The sequence below is a fragment of the Mesoplodon bidens genome (assembly GCF_964165515.1).
Source record: "Mesoplodon bidens genome assembly, contig: HAP1_SCAFFOLD_144, whole genome shotgun sequence".
NCBI lineage: Eukaryota > Metazoa > Chordata > Mammalia > Artiodactyla > Ziphiidae > Mesoplodon > Mesoplodon bidens.
In genome coordinates this window covers 768,978-784,116 of record NW_027671255.1, presented here as the reverse complement: position 1 = coordinate 784,116, position 15,139 = coordinate 768,978, and the positions used below count along the sequence as shown (strand labels likewise).

The 15,139-nt window shown below is 49.5% G+C and overlaps 1 protein-coding gene across 1 annotated transcript; it reads left to right on the top strand.

The window, feature by feature from the left end:
* Positions 1–1,041: 1,041 nt before the first annotated feature.
* On the top strand, positions 1,042–11,868 carry LOC308611663 (Golgi-associated RAB2 interactor protein 3-like; the record flags this gene model as incomplete). Its single annotated transcript, XM_081260368.1, has 3 exons — positions 1,042–1,246; positions 5,996–6,256; positions 11,863–11,868. Exons 1-3 carry the CDS (start codon positions 1,049–1,051, stop codon positions 11,866–11,868), a joined length of 465 nt encoding a protein of 154 aa, XP_081116494.1. The 5' UTR covers positions 1,042–1,048.
* Positions 11,869–15,139: the final 3,271 nt, after the last annotated feature.

The window sequence follows — 15,139 nt, the reverse complement described above, 5'->3', positions numbered from 1 at the left end:
AGGAAAAAGACTATACATGAAATATACAAAGAATACACATGAAACTGAATCAGAAATTAACAGAAGAAATTAACACAACAGAAAAGAACACAACATTGCAAATCAACTATACGTCAATAAAAAAGAAGGGGGGAAAGGAAAAAAATAGAAGCCAAGGTTGGGTTCCCTTTGTGGGGAGGGAGCACGCAGAAGAGGGGCTGGCAGGGTTCTATTCCTTGTTCTGGGTGGCAGCTACACGGCTGCTCACTTTCTTGTTACTCATTAAGCTATATATTTATGGTTTGTGCACTTTCATGAATGTGTGTTATATTTCACAAGAAAAACAGTTTCTAAAACTGTAAAAAAATATAAATATAAAACGTTAGCCTCCTTGAAAAGAGAAAATGGGTGAGAAAATTCTCCATATCCTGGAAATGACAGTACCAATGGGACTCTGACAGGTAGCACTCTTTCTAAGTTCCTGCCATCACTGTGCTATATACGCTGGGGGCACAGAGAACAGCAATCCCAATAGGATGCCTGCCCTTAGCAAGTACACGGTCCACTTCCAGGATTTTATCCCCAGGACATCATTCAGCAGAAGCGCCAAGATGATGGAGATTTGTAACAACAACAAGACTGGAAACCACCCAGATATTTACAAAAGCAGGAGGGTTTTCTCAACCTTTTGAGTAGAAAGACTATCCAGCCTACCCACACGTATACCCTGGCAGGGTCAGCCTGTTCCCTATGGACGTGGTGGTTGGTTTAGGGGGAGGCTGGTGAGCCTGCCCCAAGGGGGTGGGGGCTTGGAGGCTCAACAAAGGGGTGTGTGATGCGATGGTGACGGGTCACAAAGGGCTTGCGGTATAAATAGGGTCGGGTCAAGAGACTCTGGCAGAGTCCTGCAGAGAGGTGACGAGGTGCTTTCGTTCCCTCTCTCTCTCTCTCTCCGAGACTCAATTTGTGGCTGGTGGCTCTGTCTTGAACGAAGAGAGCCATGAGCAGTGAGAGTTTACCTCATTACACGGCCAATAGCTACTGTTCAGTGGGGGTGTCGAGGACCTCCATGGGGGTCCTGCAACGACAACTGTACGAGGGAGGAGAGTATGACATTTTCAAGTACGCTCCCATGTTTGAGAGTGACTTTATCCAGGTCAGCAAGGAAGGAGAACTGATTGACCTAGACAACCGCGTCCGAACGGTGACTGTGGGCGTCGCATCCACCAGCCCCCTCTTCCCACTACCTGACGTCATGCTGCTGGCCCGTCCAAGGAAAGTCTGTGCCGGGATCACCAAGGGGAGAGGTTGCAAGCCCGTGAAGACCCTAGAGCTCACCAAGCTGCTCCCCTTGAAGTTTGTCAAGATCTCCATCCACAACCGGGAGAAACAGCAGCTGTGCCTGAATCTTGCTACCGGCCGGACTTTCTATCTGCAGCTGTGCCCCTGTTCCGACGCACAAGAAGACCTCTTTTCCTATTGGGAAAAGCTTGTCTATATCCTGAGACCACCGGTAGACAGTTACAGCAGTACCCCGATGCTCCAAACTGGAGATGCAGCGACTACAGAGGATGCCAAAATCCTAGTGGTAAGCACCGACAGGGACTCAAGAACACGGGGCAGGGCGCTTCGGGAGAGCAGGGCAAAGCTGGTCCTTCATAGCGTTTGGTGCTCTCTGAGACTCGCCTGGGAAATACCTTCTACCGTTGAAAAGGGTCAGTGACAAACGAGCTATCACTACGGGAGTCACAACACTGGAGAGGTTCTGAGTGCTTCTCCACCTTGTCCCACGAGGCCGAGTTTCAGAGAGACCTTAGGTATCATCTCGGCTGCACTGGTCTCATCACCAGGGCTGTAATCCCTTCTACAGCATCCTGACTCTCTGGTCTCTTCCTGAACACTTACCCCAGCCCAGGTAGTCTCAGCAGGTGGGGAACATCATTCACAGTTAGGAAGTCCTTCCTTCATTGTGTCTCCCCGGGAGTCCGACACGCTGACTCAAATCAGCCCCACCCGTGGAGTCACCAAAATGTACAAGGTGTGCATCCCTTGACCCAGGAACCCCACTTCTAGGAATCTGTCCTGCAGAGAGAGAAGCACAAGGGTATAAAGTTAAAGTGTATATCATCATGGAGAATTGTATCAGTGCTCTCCCTGACCCTGGGACTGTTCAAGTACACGGGAGTGGCCGATTGACAGGGGTGCAGTAGATGGGGTCTTGCATCCAATGGGAGCTTAGACTGGGTGATTTCAAAGGTTATTCTAAGTATAAGGCCTTGAGTTGCTCAGCTCCAGGATGAGAGAGGAGCGGACAGTTCTGAGCTCACTTTCTGTCATCTCTATCTTACCTGTCTCTCCTCCCCTTGGCTCAGACCACAGAGCTCCACAGAGAAAGGGATCAGGATGAGGTTGGGCTTCACAAGCTTCGTGACGTGACTGGAGCCACGTCTTATGCTTATGTAGGGGGAAAGGGCATCCATCATGACCCCCGTGGGTCACCTGCAGCCCTGAAAGGCGCCGAAGGATCGGCGGCAGGGATGACCGTGGGCCTGGCGGGAGCCACCATCGAGGATCCAGGAGAAAGCGGATCCGTCCAGGCCACTGCAGGTGCTGCCAGCCTATCCCTGCAGGAAACGAACCTGGTCTCAGCGGGTGTTGCCAGCATATCCTCGACGGGGGCAGATGGTCCAGAGAGCAGCATGAGCATGGTGTTGCCAGCTGCAGTCACAACCAGCAAGCCTGCTGCTGGAAGAACTGAAGGGAAGGTCGCAGCCCCCATGGTCTCCACCTTGCAGAGCGAAGGCTACACGTCTGAACGGGATGGAAGCCAGAAGGTCTCCCACCCCAGGGATGAAGCCTGGAAGGAAAAAAAGGAAAGAAGGACACGTCTTCATCGAGGAAAAGTTCCCATCACCGCAGGACAGGTGAAGGTCACCACAGGACACGAGGGGACAAGACCCAGAAAGCATCCTCCCACTGGTCCTCATGCGGCCATGAAAACCCCAAAGTTGACAAAGGAGGGGAGGACAGCACGCAGACGGAGGAAGAGCCAGCCCGCCACCAGTTCGGGGACTCTAAGTAAGACCGCCAGTGAGATACGCTCCGTCTTTCGGTGCTTCAATCATTCCCCATTCAGAACCAAGGCTCACACATGACCACTGGGAGGTAGACAAAGCCCCGGTTGGCTTGGATCCTTCCCTAGAGAGGCAATTCCTACTTTCTCTAATAAAGGAAACCATACAACTCCGAAAGAAATGCGATCTTGTGTTTTCTATGTCCCCTCGCCTGGTAGGGACTTGACAGTGACTTCTGTGGTGCGAATTGTGCTTTGGCCTGAGACCCCAGAATCAAAATTTTGTTGTACAAGATAGGTATTAAGTATCATTAAGCCATTCACTAGGGCTGGAAATAGATGCACTCTACAGAAATTTTCATTGCGAGGTAGGGAATATTTTGAAATAAGATTTAATATGTAAATAGCTTGGGGAGAAGACAAGCTGGGGGAAGTGACTGTGTGATGTGTATACTTGCGTTGCTGAATTAATTACTTAACTCATCAAGTATTTATTGGCTGTCCGTGCTGTGCCTAGCACGAGGCTATGTTATTGAACAACCATCCTTTTCTCAGCAAAGCACTTTGCTTTGGTTATGGGCACTCTGTAGAAGGCAAGGAAATAAGCACAGAAAAAGGTTTTCGTCGCTTGCTCGAAGGTCACACGTGCATAGCCACTGCCAGAAAGAGAAGCCTGTTTTCCCAGCAAGGCTTCTCCAGGGCACTTAGGGTGGAGGGAGGACAAGTCTGCAGCCGGGGCTGAGCTTCAGGCCATAGCTGGGGTCAGAGGTTCACCTCATGAAAACAGAAACTCTCTCTGGCTTGTAAGGAAATCAAACCATTGGGAGTTATTTTACTTTGTGTAGGATAAAACAGAACACGGGGGGATCAGGGTTGTCATTGGCTCAACAAAGGGACACAATCTTTATGGTAGAAGCAGCACCAACGAGGAGTCAGGAAATCTGAGTTCCTATCCTGTCTGGGCCACTGACTCTCTTGGGTCACTCTGCCTCTCTGTAATGGTACCTCGGTGGGCAGCCACGGGGTCCCCAACTGTAAAACCAATGGATTGGACCGCTGCAGTGATTCTTACCCTTGGTTGTATGTTGGGAGTTCCCTGGGGAGCTTCAAAACAAACAAACAAACAAACAAAAAAACATTGATAGCCTGACCCCAATCCCAGAGATTCTGATGACATTTAAGTGGGGTAAGCCCTCCAGCACTGGGAGTTTTAAAAATCTCACCCAATAATTCTACTGTGCAGCAGCCAAGTTGGAAAACCACTGGGCTAGGAGGTCTGGGGGGCCTCTTTCAACCCCAGTATGCCATAACTTTACAGTGGAAGACAGTAGTTCTCAAACATTCACATGCATAAGGATCACCTGGGAAGCCTATATAAAAAGTAACATTTCTCACCATATGATAGCCCTTATACATGGACTCTAAAGTACGATGCAAATGAACATATCTGCAAAACAGAAACAGACTCCCAGACATAGAAGAGAGACTTGGGGTTTTCAGTGGGGTTGGGGGCAGGGAAGGATTGGGAGTTTGGGATTAGCAGATACAAACTACAGGGTGGATAAACAGCAGGGTCCTACTGTAGAGCACAGAGAGCTATAGTCAGTATCCTGTGATCAACCATAATGGAAAAGAATAGGAAAAAGACTATACATGAAATATACAAAGAATACACATGAAACTGAATCAGAAATTAACAGAAGAAATTAACACAACAGAAAAGAACACAACATTGCAAATCAACTATACGTCAATAAAAAAGAAGGGGGGAAAGGAAAAAAATAGAAGCCAAGGTTGGGTTCCCTTTGTGGGGAGGGAGCACGCAGAAGAGGGGCTGGCAGGGTTCTATTCCTTGTTCTGGGTGGCAGCTACACGGCTGCTCACTTTCTTGTTACTCATTAAGCTATATATTTATGGTTTGTGCACTTTCATGAATGTGTGTTATATTTCACAAGAAAAACAGTTTCTAAAACTGTAAAAAAATATAAATATAAAACGTTAGCCTCCTTGAAAAGAGAAAATGGGTGAGAAAATTCTCCATATCCTGGAAATGACAGTACCAATGGGACTCTGAGAGGTAGCACTCTTTCTAAGTTCCTGCCATCACTGTGCTATATACGCTGGGGGCACAGAGAACAGCAATCCCCATAGGATGCCTGCCCTTAGCAAGTACACGGTCCACTTCCAGGATTTTATCCCCAGGACATCATTCAGCAGAAGCGCCAAGATGATGGAGATTTGTAACAACAACAAGACTGGAAACCACCCAGATATTTACAAAGGCATGAGGGTTTTCTCAAACTTTTGAGTAGAAAGACTATCCAGCCTACCCACACGTATACCCAGGCAGGGTCAGCCTGTTCCCTATGGACGTGGTGGTTGGTTTAGGGGGAGGCTGGTGAGCCTGCCCCAAGGGGCTGGGGGCTTGGAGGCTCACCAAAGGGGTGTGTAATGCGATGGTGACGGGTCACAAAGGGCTTGCGGTAGAAATAGGGTCGGGTCAAGAGACTCTGGCAGAGTCCTGCAGGGAGGTGACGAGGTGCTTTCGTTCCCTCTCTCTCTCTCTCTCCGAGACTCAATTTGTGGCTGGTGGCTCTGTCGTGAACGAAGAGAGCCATGAGCAGTGAGAGTTTACCTCATTACACGGCCAATAGCTACTGTTCAGTGGGGGTGTCGAGGACCTCCATGGGGGTCCTGCAACGACAACTGTACGAGGGAGGAGAGTATGACATTTTCAAGTACGCTCCCATGTTTGAGAGCGACTTTATCCAGGTCAGCAAGGAAGGAGAACTGATTGACCTAGACAACCGCGTCCGAACGGTGACTGTGGGCGTCGCATCCACCAGCCCCCTCTTCCCACTACCTGACGACATGCTGCTGGCCCGTCCAAGGAAAGTCTGTGCCGGGATCACCAAGGGGAGAGGTTGCAAGCCCGTGAAGACCCTAGAGCTCACCAAGCTGCTCCCCTTGAAGTTTGTCAAGATCTCCATCCACAACCGGGAGAAACAGCAGCTGTGCCTGAATCTTGCTACCGGCCGGACTTTCTATCTGCAGCTGTGCCCCTCTTCCGACGCACAAGAAGACCTCTTTTCCTATTGGGAAAAGCTTGTCTATATCCTGAGACCACCGGTAGACAGTTACAGCAGTACCCCGATGCTCCAAACTGGAGATGCAGCGACTACAGAGGATGCCAAAATCCTAGTGGTAAGCACCGACAGGGACTCAAGAACACGGGGCAGGGCGCTTCGGGAGAGCAGGGCAAAGCTGGTCCTTCATAGCGTTTGGTGCTCTCTGAGACTCGCCTGGGAAATACCTTCTACCGTTGAAAAGGGTCAGGGACAAACGAGCTATCACTACGGGAGTCACCACACTGGAGAGGTTCTGAGTGCTTCTCCACCTTGTCCCACGAGGCCGAGTTTCAGAGAGACCTTATGTATCATCTCGGCTGCACTGGTCTCATCACCAGGGCTGTAATCCCTTCTACAGCATCCTGACTGTCTGGTCTCTTCCTGAACACTTACCCCAGCCCAGGTAGTCTCAGCAGGTGGGGAACATCATTCACAGTTAGGAAGTCCTTCCTTCATTGTGTCTCCCCGGGAGTCCGACACGCTGACTCAAATCAGCCCCACCCGTGGAGTCACCAAAATGTACAAGGTGTGCATCCCTTGACCCAGGAACCCCACTTCTAGGAATCTGTCCTGCAGAGAGAGAAGCACAAGGGTATAAAGTTAAAGTGTATATCATCATGGAGAATTGTATCAGTGCTCTCCCTGACCCTGGGACTGTTCAAGTACAGTGGAGTGGCCGTTTGACAGGGGTGCAGTAGATGGGGTCTTGCATCCAATGGGAGCTTAGACTGGGTGATTTCAAAGGTTATTCTAAGTATAAGGCCTTGAGTTGCTCAGCTCCAGGATGAGAGAGGAGCGGACAGTTCTGAGCTCACTTTCTGTCATCTCTATCTTACCTGTCTCTCCTCCCCTTGGCTCAGACCACAGAACTCCACAGAGAAAGGGATCAGGATGAGGTTGGGCTTCACAAGCTTCGTGACGTGACTGGAGCCACGTCTTGTGCTTATGTAGGGGGAAAGGGAATCCATCATGCCCCCCGTGGGTCACCTGCAGCCCTGAAAGGCGCCGAAGGATCGGCGGCAGGGATGACCGTGGGCCTGGCGGGAGCCACCATCGAGGATCCAGGAGAAAGCGGATCCGTCCAGGCCACTGCAGGTGCTGCCAGCCTATCCCTGCAGGAAACGAACCTGGTCTCAGCGGGTGTTGCCAGCATATCCTCGACGGGGGCAGATGGTCCAGAGAGCAGCATGAGCATGGTGTTGCCAGCTGCAGTCACAACCAGCAAGCCTGCTGCTGGAAGAGCTGAAGGGAAGGTTGCAGCCCCCATGGTCTCCACCTTGCAGAGCGAAGGCTACACGTCTGAACGGGATGGAAGCCAGAAGGTCTCCCACCCCAGGGATGAAGCCTGGAAGGAAAAAAAGGAAAGAAGGACACGTCTTCATCGAGGAAAAGTTCCCATCACCGCAGGACAGGTGAAGGTCACCACAGGACACGAGGGGACAAGACCCAGAAAGCATCCTCCCACTGGTCCTCATGCGGCCATGAAAACCCCAAAGATGACAAAGGAGGGGAGGACAGCACGCAGACGGAGGAAGAGCCAGCCCGCCACCAGTTCGGGGACTCTAAGTAAGACCGCCAGTGAGATACGCTCCGTCTTTCGGCGCTTCAGTCATTCCCCATTCAGAACCAAGGCTCACACATGACCACTGGGAGGTAGACAAAGCCCCGGTTGGCTTGGATCCTTCCCTAGAGAGGCAATTCCTACTTTCTCTAATAAAGGAAACCATACAACTCCGAAAGAAATGCGATCTTGTGTTTTCTATGTCCCCTCGCCTGGTAGGGACTTGACAGTGACTTCTGTGGTGCGAATTGTGCTTTGGCCTGAGACCCCAGAATCAAAATTTTGTTGTACAAGATAGGTATTAAGTATCATTAAGCCATTCACTAGGGCTGGAAATAGATGCACTCTACAGAAATTTTCATTGCGAGGTAGGGAATATTTTGAAATAAGATTTAATATGTAAATAGCTTGGGGAGAAGACAAGCTGGGGGAAGTGACTGTGTGATGTGTATACTTGCGTTGCTGAATTAATTACTTAACTCATCAAGTATTTATTGGCTGTCCGTGCTGTGCCTAGCACGAGGCTATGTTATTGAACAACCATCCTTTTCTCAGCAAAGCACTTTGCTTTGGTTATGGGCACTCTGTAGAAGGCAAGGAAATAAGCACAGAAAAAGGTTTTCGTCGCTTGCTCGAAGGTCACACGTGCATAGCCACTGCCAGAAAGAGAAGCCTGTTTTCCCAGCAAGGCTTCTCCAGGGCACTTAGGGTGGAGGGAGGACAAGTCTGCAGCCGGGGCTGAGCTTCAGGCCATAGCTGGGGTCAGAGGTTCACCTCATGAAAACAGAAACTCTCTCTGGCTTGTAAGGAAATCAAACCATTGGGAGTTATTTTACTTTGTGTAGGATAAAACAGAACACGGGGGGATCAGGGTTGTCATTGGCTCAACAAAGGGACACAATCTTTATGGTAGAAGCAGCACCAACGAGGAGTCAGGAAATCTGAGTTCCTATCCTGTCTGGGCCACTGACTCTCTTGGGTCACTCTGCCTCTCTGTAATGGTACCTCGGTGGGCAGCCACGGGGTCCCCAACTGTAAAACCAATGGATTGGACCGCTGCAGTGATTCTTACCCTTGGTTGTATGTTGGGAGTTCCCTGGGGAGCTTCAAAACAAACAAACAAACAAACAAAAAAACATTGATAGCCTGACCCCAATCCCAGAGATTCTGATGACATTTAAGTGGGGTAAGCCCTCCAGCACTGGGAGTTTTAAAAATCTCACCCAATAATTCTACTGTGCAGCAGCCAAGTTGGAAAACCACTGGGCTAGGAGGTCTGGGGGGCCTCTTTCAACCCCAGTATGCCATAACTTTACAGTGGAAGACAGTAGTTCTCAAACATTCACATGCATAAGGATCACCTGGGAAGCCTATATAAAAAGTAACATTTCTCACCATATGATAGCCCTTATACATGGACTCTAAAGTACGATGCAAATGAACATATCTGCAAAACAGAAACAGACTCCCAGACATAGAAGAGAGACTTGGGGTTTTCAGTGGGGTTGGGGGCAGGGAAGGATTGGGAGTTTGGTATTAGCAGATACAAACTACAGGATGGATAAACAGCAGGGTCCTACTGTAGAGCACAGAGAGCTATAGTCAGTATCCTGTGATCAACCATAATGGAAAAGAATAGGAAAAAGACTATACATGAAATATACAAAGAATACACATGAAACTGAATCAGAAATTAACAGAAGAAATTAACACAACAGAAAAGAACACAACATTGCAAATCAACTATACGTCAATAAAAAAGAAGGGGGGAAAGGAAAAAAATAGAAGCCAAGGTTGGGTTCCCTTTGTGGGGAGGGAGCACGCAGAAGAGGGGCTGGCAGGGTTCTATTCCTTGTTCTGGGTGGCAGCTACACGGCTGCTCACTTTCTTGTTACTCATTAAGCTATATATTTATGGTTTGTGCACTTTCATGAATGTGTGTTATATTTCACAAGAAAAACAGTTTCTAAAACTGTAAAAAAATATAAATATAAAACGTTAGCCTCCTTGAAAAGAGAAAATGGGTGAGAAAATTCTCCATATCCTGGAAATGACAGTACCAATGGGACTCTGACAGGTAGCACTCTTTCTAAGTTCCTGCCATCACTGTGCTATATACGCTGGGGGCACAGAGAACAGCAATCCCAATAGGATGCCTGCCCTTAGCAAGTACACGGTCCACTTCCAGGATTTTATCCCCAGGACATCATTCAGCAGAAGCGCCAAGATGATGGAGATTTGTAACAACAACAAGACTGGAAACCACCCAGATATTTACAAAAGCAGGAGGGTTTTCTCAACCTTTTGAGTAGAAAGACTATCCAGCCTACCCACACGTATACCCTGGCAGGGTCAGCCTGTTCCCTATGGACGTGGTGGTTGGTTTAGGGGGAGGCTGGTGAGCCTGCCCCAAGGGGGTGGGGGCTTGGAGGCTCAACAAAGGGGTGTGTGATGCGATGGTGACGGGTCACAAAGGGCTTGCGGTATAAATAGGGTCGGGTCAAGAGACTCTGGCAGAGTCCTGCAGAGAGGTGACGAGGTGCTTTCGTTCCCTCTCTCTCTCTCTCTCCGAGACTCAATTTGTGGCTGGTGGCTCTGTCTTGAACGAAGAGAGCCATGAGCAGTGAGAGTTTACCTCATTACACGGCCAATAGCTACTGTTCAGTGGGGGTGTCGAGGACCTCCATGGGGGTCCTGCAACGACAACTGTACGAGGGAGGAGAGTATGACATTTTCAAGTACGCTCCCATGTTTGAGAGTGACTTTATCCAGGTCAGCAAGGAAGGAGAACTGATTGACCTAGACAACCGCGTCCGAACGGTGACTGTGGGCGTCGCATCCACCAGCCCCCTCTTCCCACTACCTGACGTCATGCTGCTGGCCCGTCCAAGGAAAGTCTGTGCCGGGATCACCAAGGGGAGAGGTTGCAAGCCCGTGAAGACCCTAGAGCTCACCAAGCTGCTCCCCTTGAAGTTTGTCAAGATCTCCATCCACAACCGGGAGAAACAGCAGCTGTGCCTGAATCTTGCTACCGGCCGGACTTTCTATCTGCAGCTGTGCCCCTGTTCCGACGCACAAGAAGACCTCTTTTCCTATTGGGAAAAGCTTGTCTATATCCTGAGACCACCGGTAGACAGTTACAGCAGTACCCCGATGCTCCAAACTGGAGATGCAGCGACTACAGAGGATGCCAAAATCCTAGTGGTAAGCACCGACAGGGACTCAAGAACACGGGGCAGGGCGCTTCGGGAGAGCAGGGCAAAGCTGGTCCTTCATAGCGTTTGGTGCTCTCTGAGACTCGCCTGGGAAATACCTTCTACCGTTGAAAAGGGTCAGTGACAAACGAGCTATCACTACGGGAGTCACAACACTGGAGAGGTTCTGAGTGCTTCTCCACCTTGTCCCACGAGGCCGAGTTTCAGAGAGACCTTAGGTATCATCTCGGCTGCACTGGTCTCATCACCAGGGCTGTAATCCCTTCTACAGCATCCTGACTCTCTGGTCTCTTCCTGAACACTTACCCCAGCCCAGGTAGTCTCAGCAGGTGGGGAACATCATTCACAGTTAGGAAGTCCTTCCTTCATTGTGTCTCCCCGGGAGTCCGACACGCTGACTCAAATCAGCCCCACCCGTGGAGTCACCAAAATGTACAAGGTGTGCATCCCTTGACCCAGGAACCCCACTTCTAGGAATCTGTCCTGCAGAGAGAGAAGCACAAGGGTATAAAGTTAAAGTGTATATCATCATGGAGAATTGTATCAGTGCTCTCCCTGACCCTGGGACTGTTCAAGTACACGGGAGTGGCCGATTGACAGGGGTGCAGTAGATGGGGTCTTGCATCCAATGGGAGCTTAGACTGGGTGATTTCAAAGGTTATTCTAAGTATAAGGCCTTGAGTTGCTCAGCTCCAGGATGAGAGAGGAGCGGACAGTTCTGAGCTCACTTTCTGTCATCTCTATCTTACCTGTCTCTCCTCCCCTTGGCTCAGACCACAGAGCTCCACAGAGAAAGGGATCAGGATGAGGTTGGGCTTCACAAGCTTCGTGACGTGACTGGAGCCACGTCTTATGCTTATGTAGGGGGAAAGGGCATCCATCATGACCCCCGTGGGTCACCTGCAGCCCTGAAAGGCGCCGAAGGATCGGCGGCAGGGATGACCGTGGGCCTGGCGGGAGCCACCATCGAGGATCCAGGAGAAAGCGGATCCGTCCAGGCCACTGCAGGTGCTGCCAGCCTATCCCTGCAGGAAACGAACCTGGTCTCAGCGGGTGTTGCCAGCATATCCTCGACGGGGGCAGATGGTCCAGAGAGCAGCATGAGCATGGTGTTGCCAGCTGCAGTCACAACCAGCAAGCCTGCTGCTGGAAGAACTGAAGGGAAGGTCGCAGCCCCCATGGTCTCCACCTTGCAGAGCGAAGGCTACACGTCTGAACGGGATGGAAGCCAGAAGGTCTCCCACCCCAGGGATGAAGCCTGGAAGGAAAAAAAGGAAAGAAGGACACGTCTTCATCGAGGAAAAGTTCCCATCACCGCAGGACAGGTGAAGGTCACCACAGGACACGAGGGGACAAGACCCAGAAAGCATCCTCCCACTGGTCCTCATGCGGCCATGAAAACCCCAAAGTTGACAAAGGAGGGGAGGACAGCACGCAGACGGAGGAAGAGCCAGCCCGCCACCAGTTCGGGGACTCTAAGTAAGACCGCCAGTGAGATACGCTCCGTCTTTCGGCGCTTCAATCATTCCCCATTCAGAACCAAGGCTCACACATGACCACTGGGAGGTAGACAAAGCCCCGGTTGGCTTGGATCCTTCCCTAGAGAGGCAATTCCTACTTTCTCTAATAAAGGAAACCATACAACTCCGAAAGAAATGCGATCTTGTGTTTTCTATGTCCCCTCGCCTGGTAGGGACTTGACAGTGACTTCTGTGGTGCGAATTGTGCTTTGGCCTGAGACCCCAGAATCAAAATTTTGTTGTACAAGATAGGTATTAAGTATCATTAAGCCATTCACTAGGGCTGGAAATAGATGCACTCTACAGAAATTTTCATTGCGAGGTAGGGAATATTTTGAAATAAGATTTAATATGTAAATAGCTTGGGGAGAAGACAAGCTGGGGGAAGTGACTGTGTGATGTGTATACTTGCGTTGCTGAATTAATTACTTAACTCATCAAGTATTTATTGGCTGTCCGTGCTGTGCCTAGCACGAGGCTATGTTATTGAACAACCATCCTTTTCTCAGCAAAGCACTTTGCTTTGGTTATGGGCACTCTGTAGAAGGCAAGGAAATAAGCACAGAAAAAGGTTTTCGTCGCTTGCTCGAAGGTCACACGTGCATAGCCACTGCCAGAAAGAGAAGCCTGTTTTCCCAGCAAGGCTTCTCCAGGGCACTTAGGGTGGAGGGAGGACAAGTCTGCAGCCGGGGCTGAGCTTCAGGCCATAGCTGGGGTCAGAGGTTCACCTCATGAAAACAGAAACTCTCTCTGGCTTGTAAGGAAATCAAACCATTGGGAGTTATTTTACTTTGTGTAGGATAAAACAGAACACGGGGGGATCAGGGTTGTCATTGGCTCAACAAAGGGACACAATCTTTATGGTAGAAGCAGCACCAACGAGGAGTCAGGAAATCTGAGTTCCTATCCTGTCTGGGCCACTGACTCTCTTGGGTCACTCTGCCTCTCTGTAATGGTACCTCGGTGGGCAGCCACGGGGTCCCCAACTGTAAAACCAATGGATTGGACCGCTGCAGTGATTCTTACCCTTGGTTGTATGTTGGGAGTTCCCTGGGGAGCTTCAAAACAAACAAACAAACAAACAAAAAAACATTGATAGCCTGACCCCAATCCCAGAGATTCTGATGACATTTAAGTGGGGTAAGCCCTCCAGCACTGGGAGTTTTAAAAATCTCACCCAATAATTCTACTGTGCAGCAGCCAAGTTGGAAAACCACTGGGCTAGGAGGTCTGGGGGGCCTCTTTCAACCCCAGTATGCCATAACTTTACAGTGGAAGACAGTAGTTCTCAAACATTCACATGCATAAGGATCACCTGGGAAGCCTATATAAAAAGTAACATTTCTCACCATATGATAGCCCTTATACATGGACTCTAAAGTACGATGCAAATGAACATATCTGCAAAACAGAAACAGACTCCCAGACATAGAAGAGAGACTTGGGGTTTTCAGTGGGGTTGGGGGCAGGGAAGGATTGGGAGTTTGGGATTAGCAGATACAAACTACAGGGTGGATAAACAGCAGGGTCCTACTGTAGAGCACAGAGAGCTATAGTCAGTATCCTGTGATCAACCATAATGGAAAAGAATAGGAAAAAGACTATACATGAAATATACAAAGAATACACATGAAACTGAATCAGAAATTAACAGAAGAAATTAACACAACAGAAAAGAACACAACATTGCAAATCAACTATACGTCAATAAAAAAGAAGGGGGGAAAGGAAAAAAATAGAAGCCAAGGTTGGGTTCCCTTTGTGGGGAGGGAGCACGCAGAAGAGGGGCTGGCAGGGTTCTATTCCTTGTTCTGGGTGGCAGCTACAAGGCTGCTCACTTTCTTGTTACTCATTAAGCTATATATTTATGGTTTGTGCACTTTCATGAATGTGTGTTATATTTCACAAGAAAAACAGTTTCTAAAACTGTAAAAAAATATAAATATAAAACGTTAGCCTCCTTGAAAAGAGAAAATGGGTGAGAAAATTCTCCATATCCTGGAAATGACAGTACCAATGGGACTCTGAGAGGTAGCACTCTTTCTAAGTTCCTGCCATCACTGTGCTATATACGCTGGGGGCACAGAGAACAGCAATCCCCATAGGATGCCTGCCCTTAGCAAGTACACGGTCCACTTCCAGGATTTTATCCCCAGGACATCATTCAGCAGAAGCGCCAAGATGATGGAGATTTGTAACAACAACAAGACTGGAAACCACCCAGATATTTACAAAGGCATGAGGGTTTTCTCAAACTTTTGAGTAGAAAGACTATCCAGCCTACCCACACGTATACCCAGGCAGGGTCAGCCTGTTCCCTATGGACGTGGTGGTTGGTTTAGGGGGAGGCTGGTGAGCCTGCCCCAAGGGGCTGGGGGCTTGGAGGCTCACCAAAGGGGTGTGTAATGCGATGGTGACGGGTCACAAAGGGCTTGCGGTAGAAATAGGGTCGGGTCAAGAGACTCTGGCAGAGTCCTGCAGGGAGGTGACGAGGTGCTTTCGTTCCCTCTCTCTCTCTCTCTCCGAGACTCAATTTGTGGCTGGTGGCTCTGTCGTGAACGAAGAGAGCCATGAGCAGTGAGAGTTTACCTCATTACACGGCCAATAGCTACTGTTCAGTGGGGGTGTCGAGGACCTCCATGGGGGTCCTGCAACGACAACTG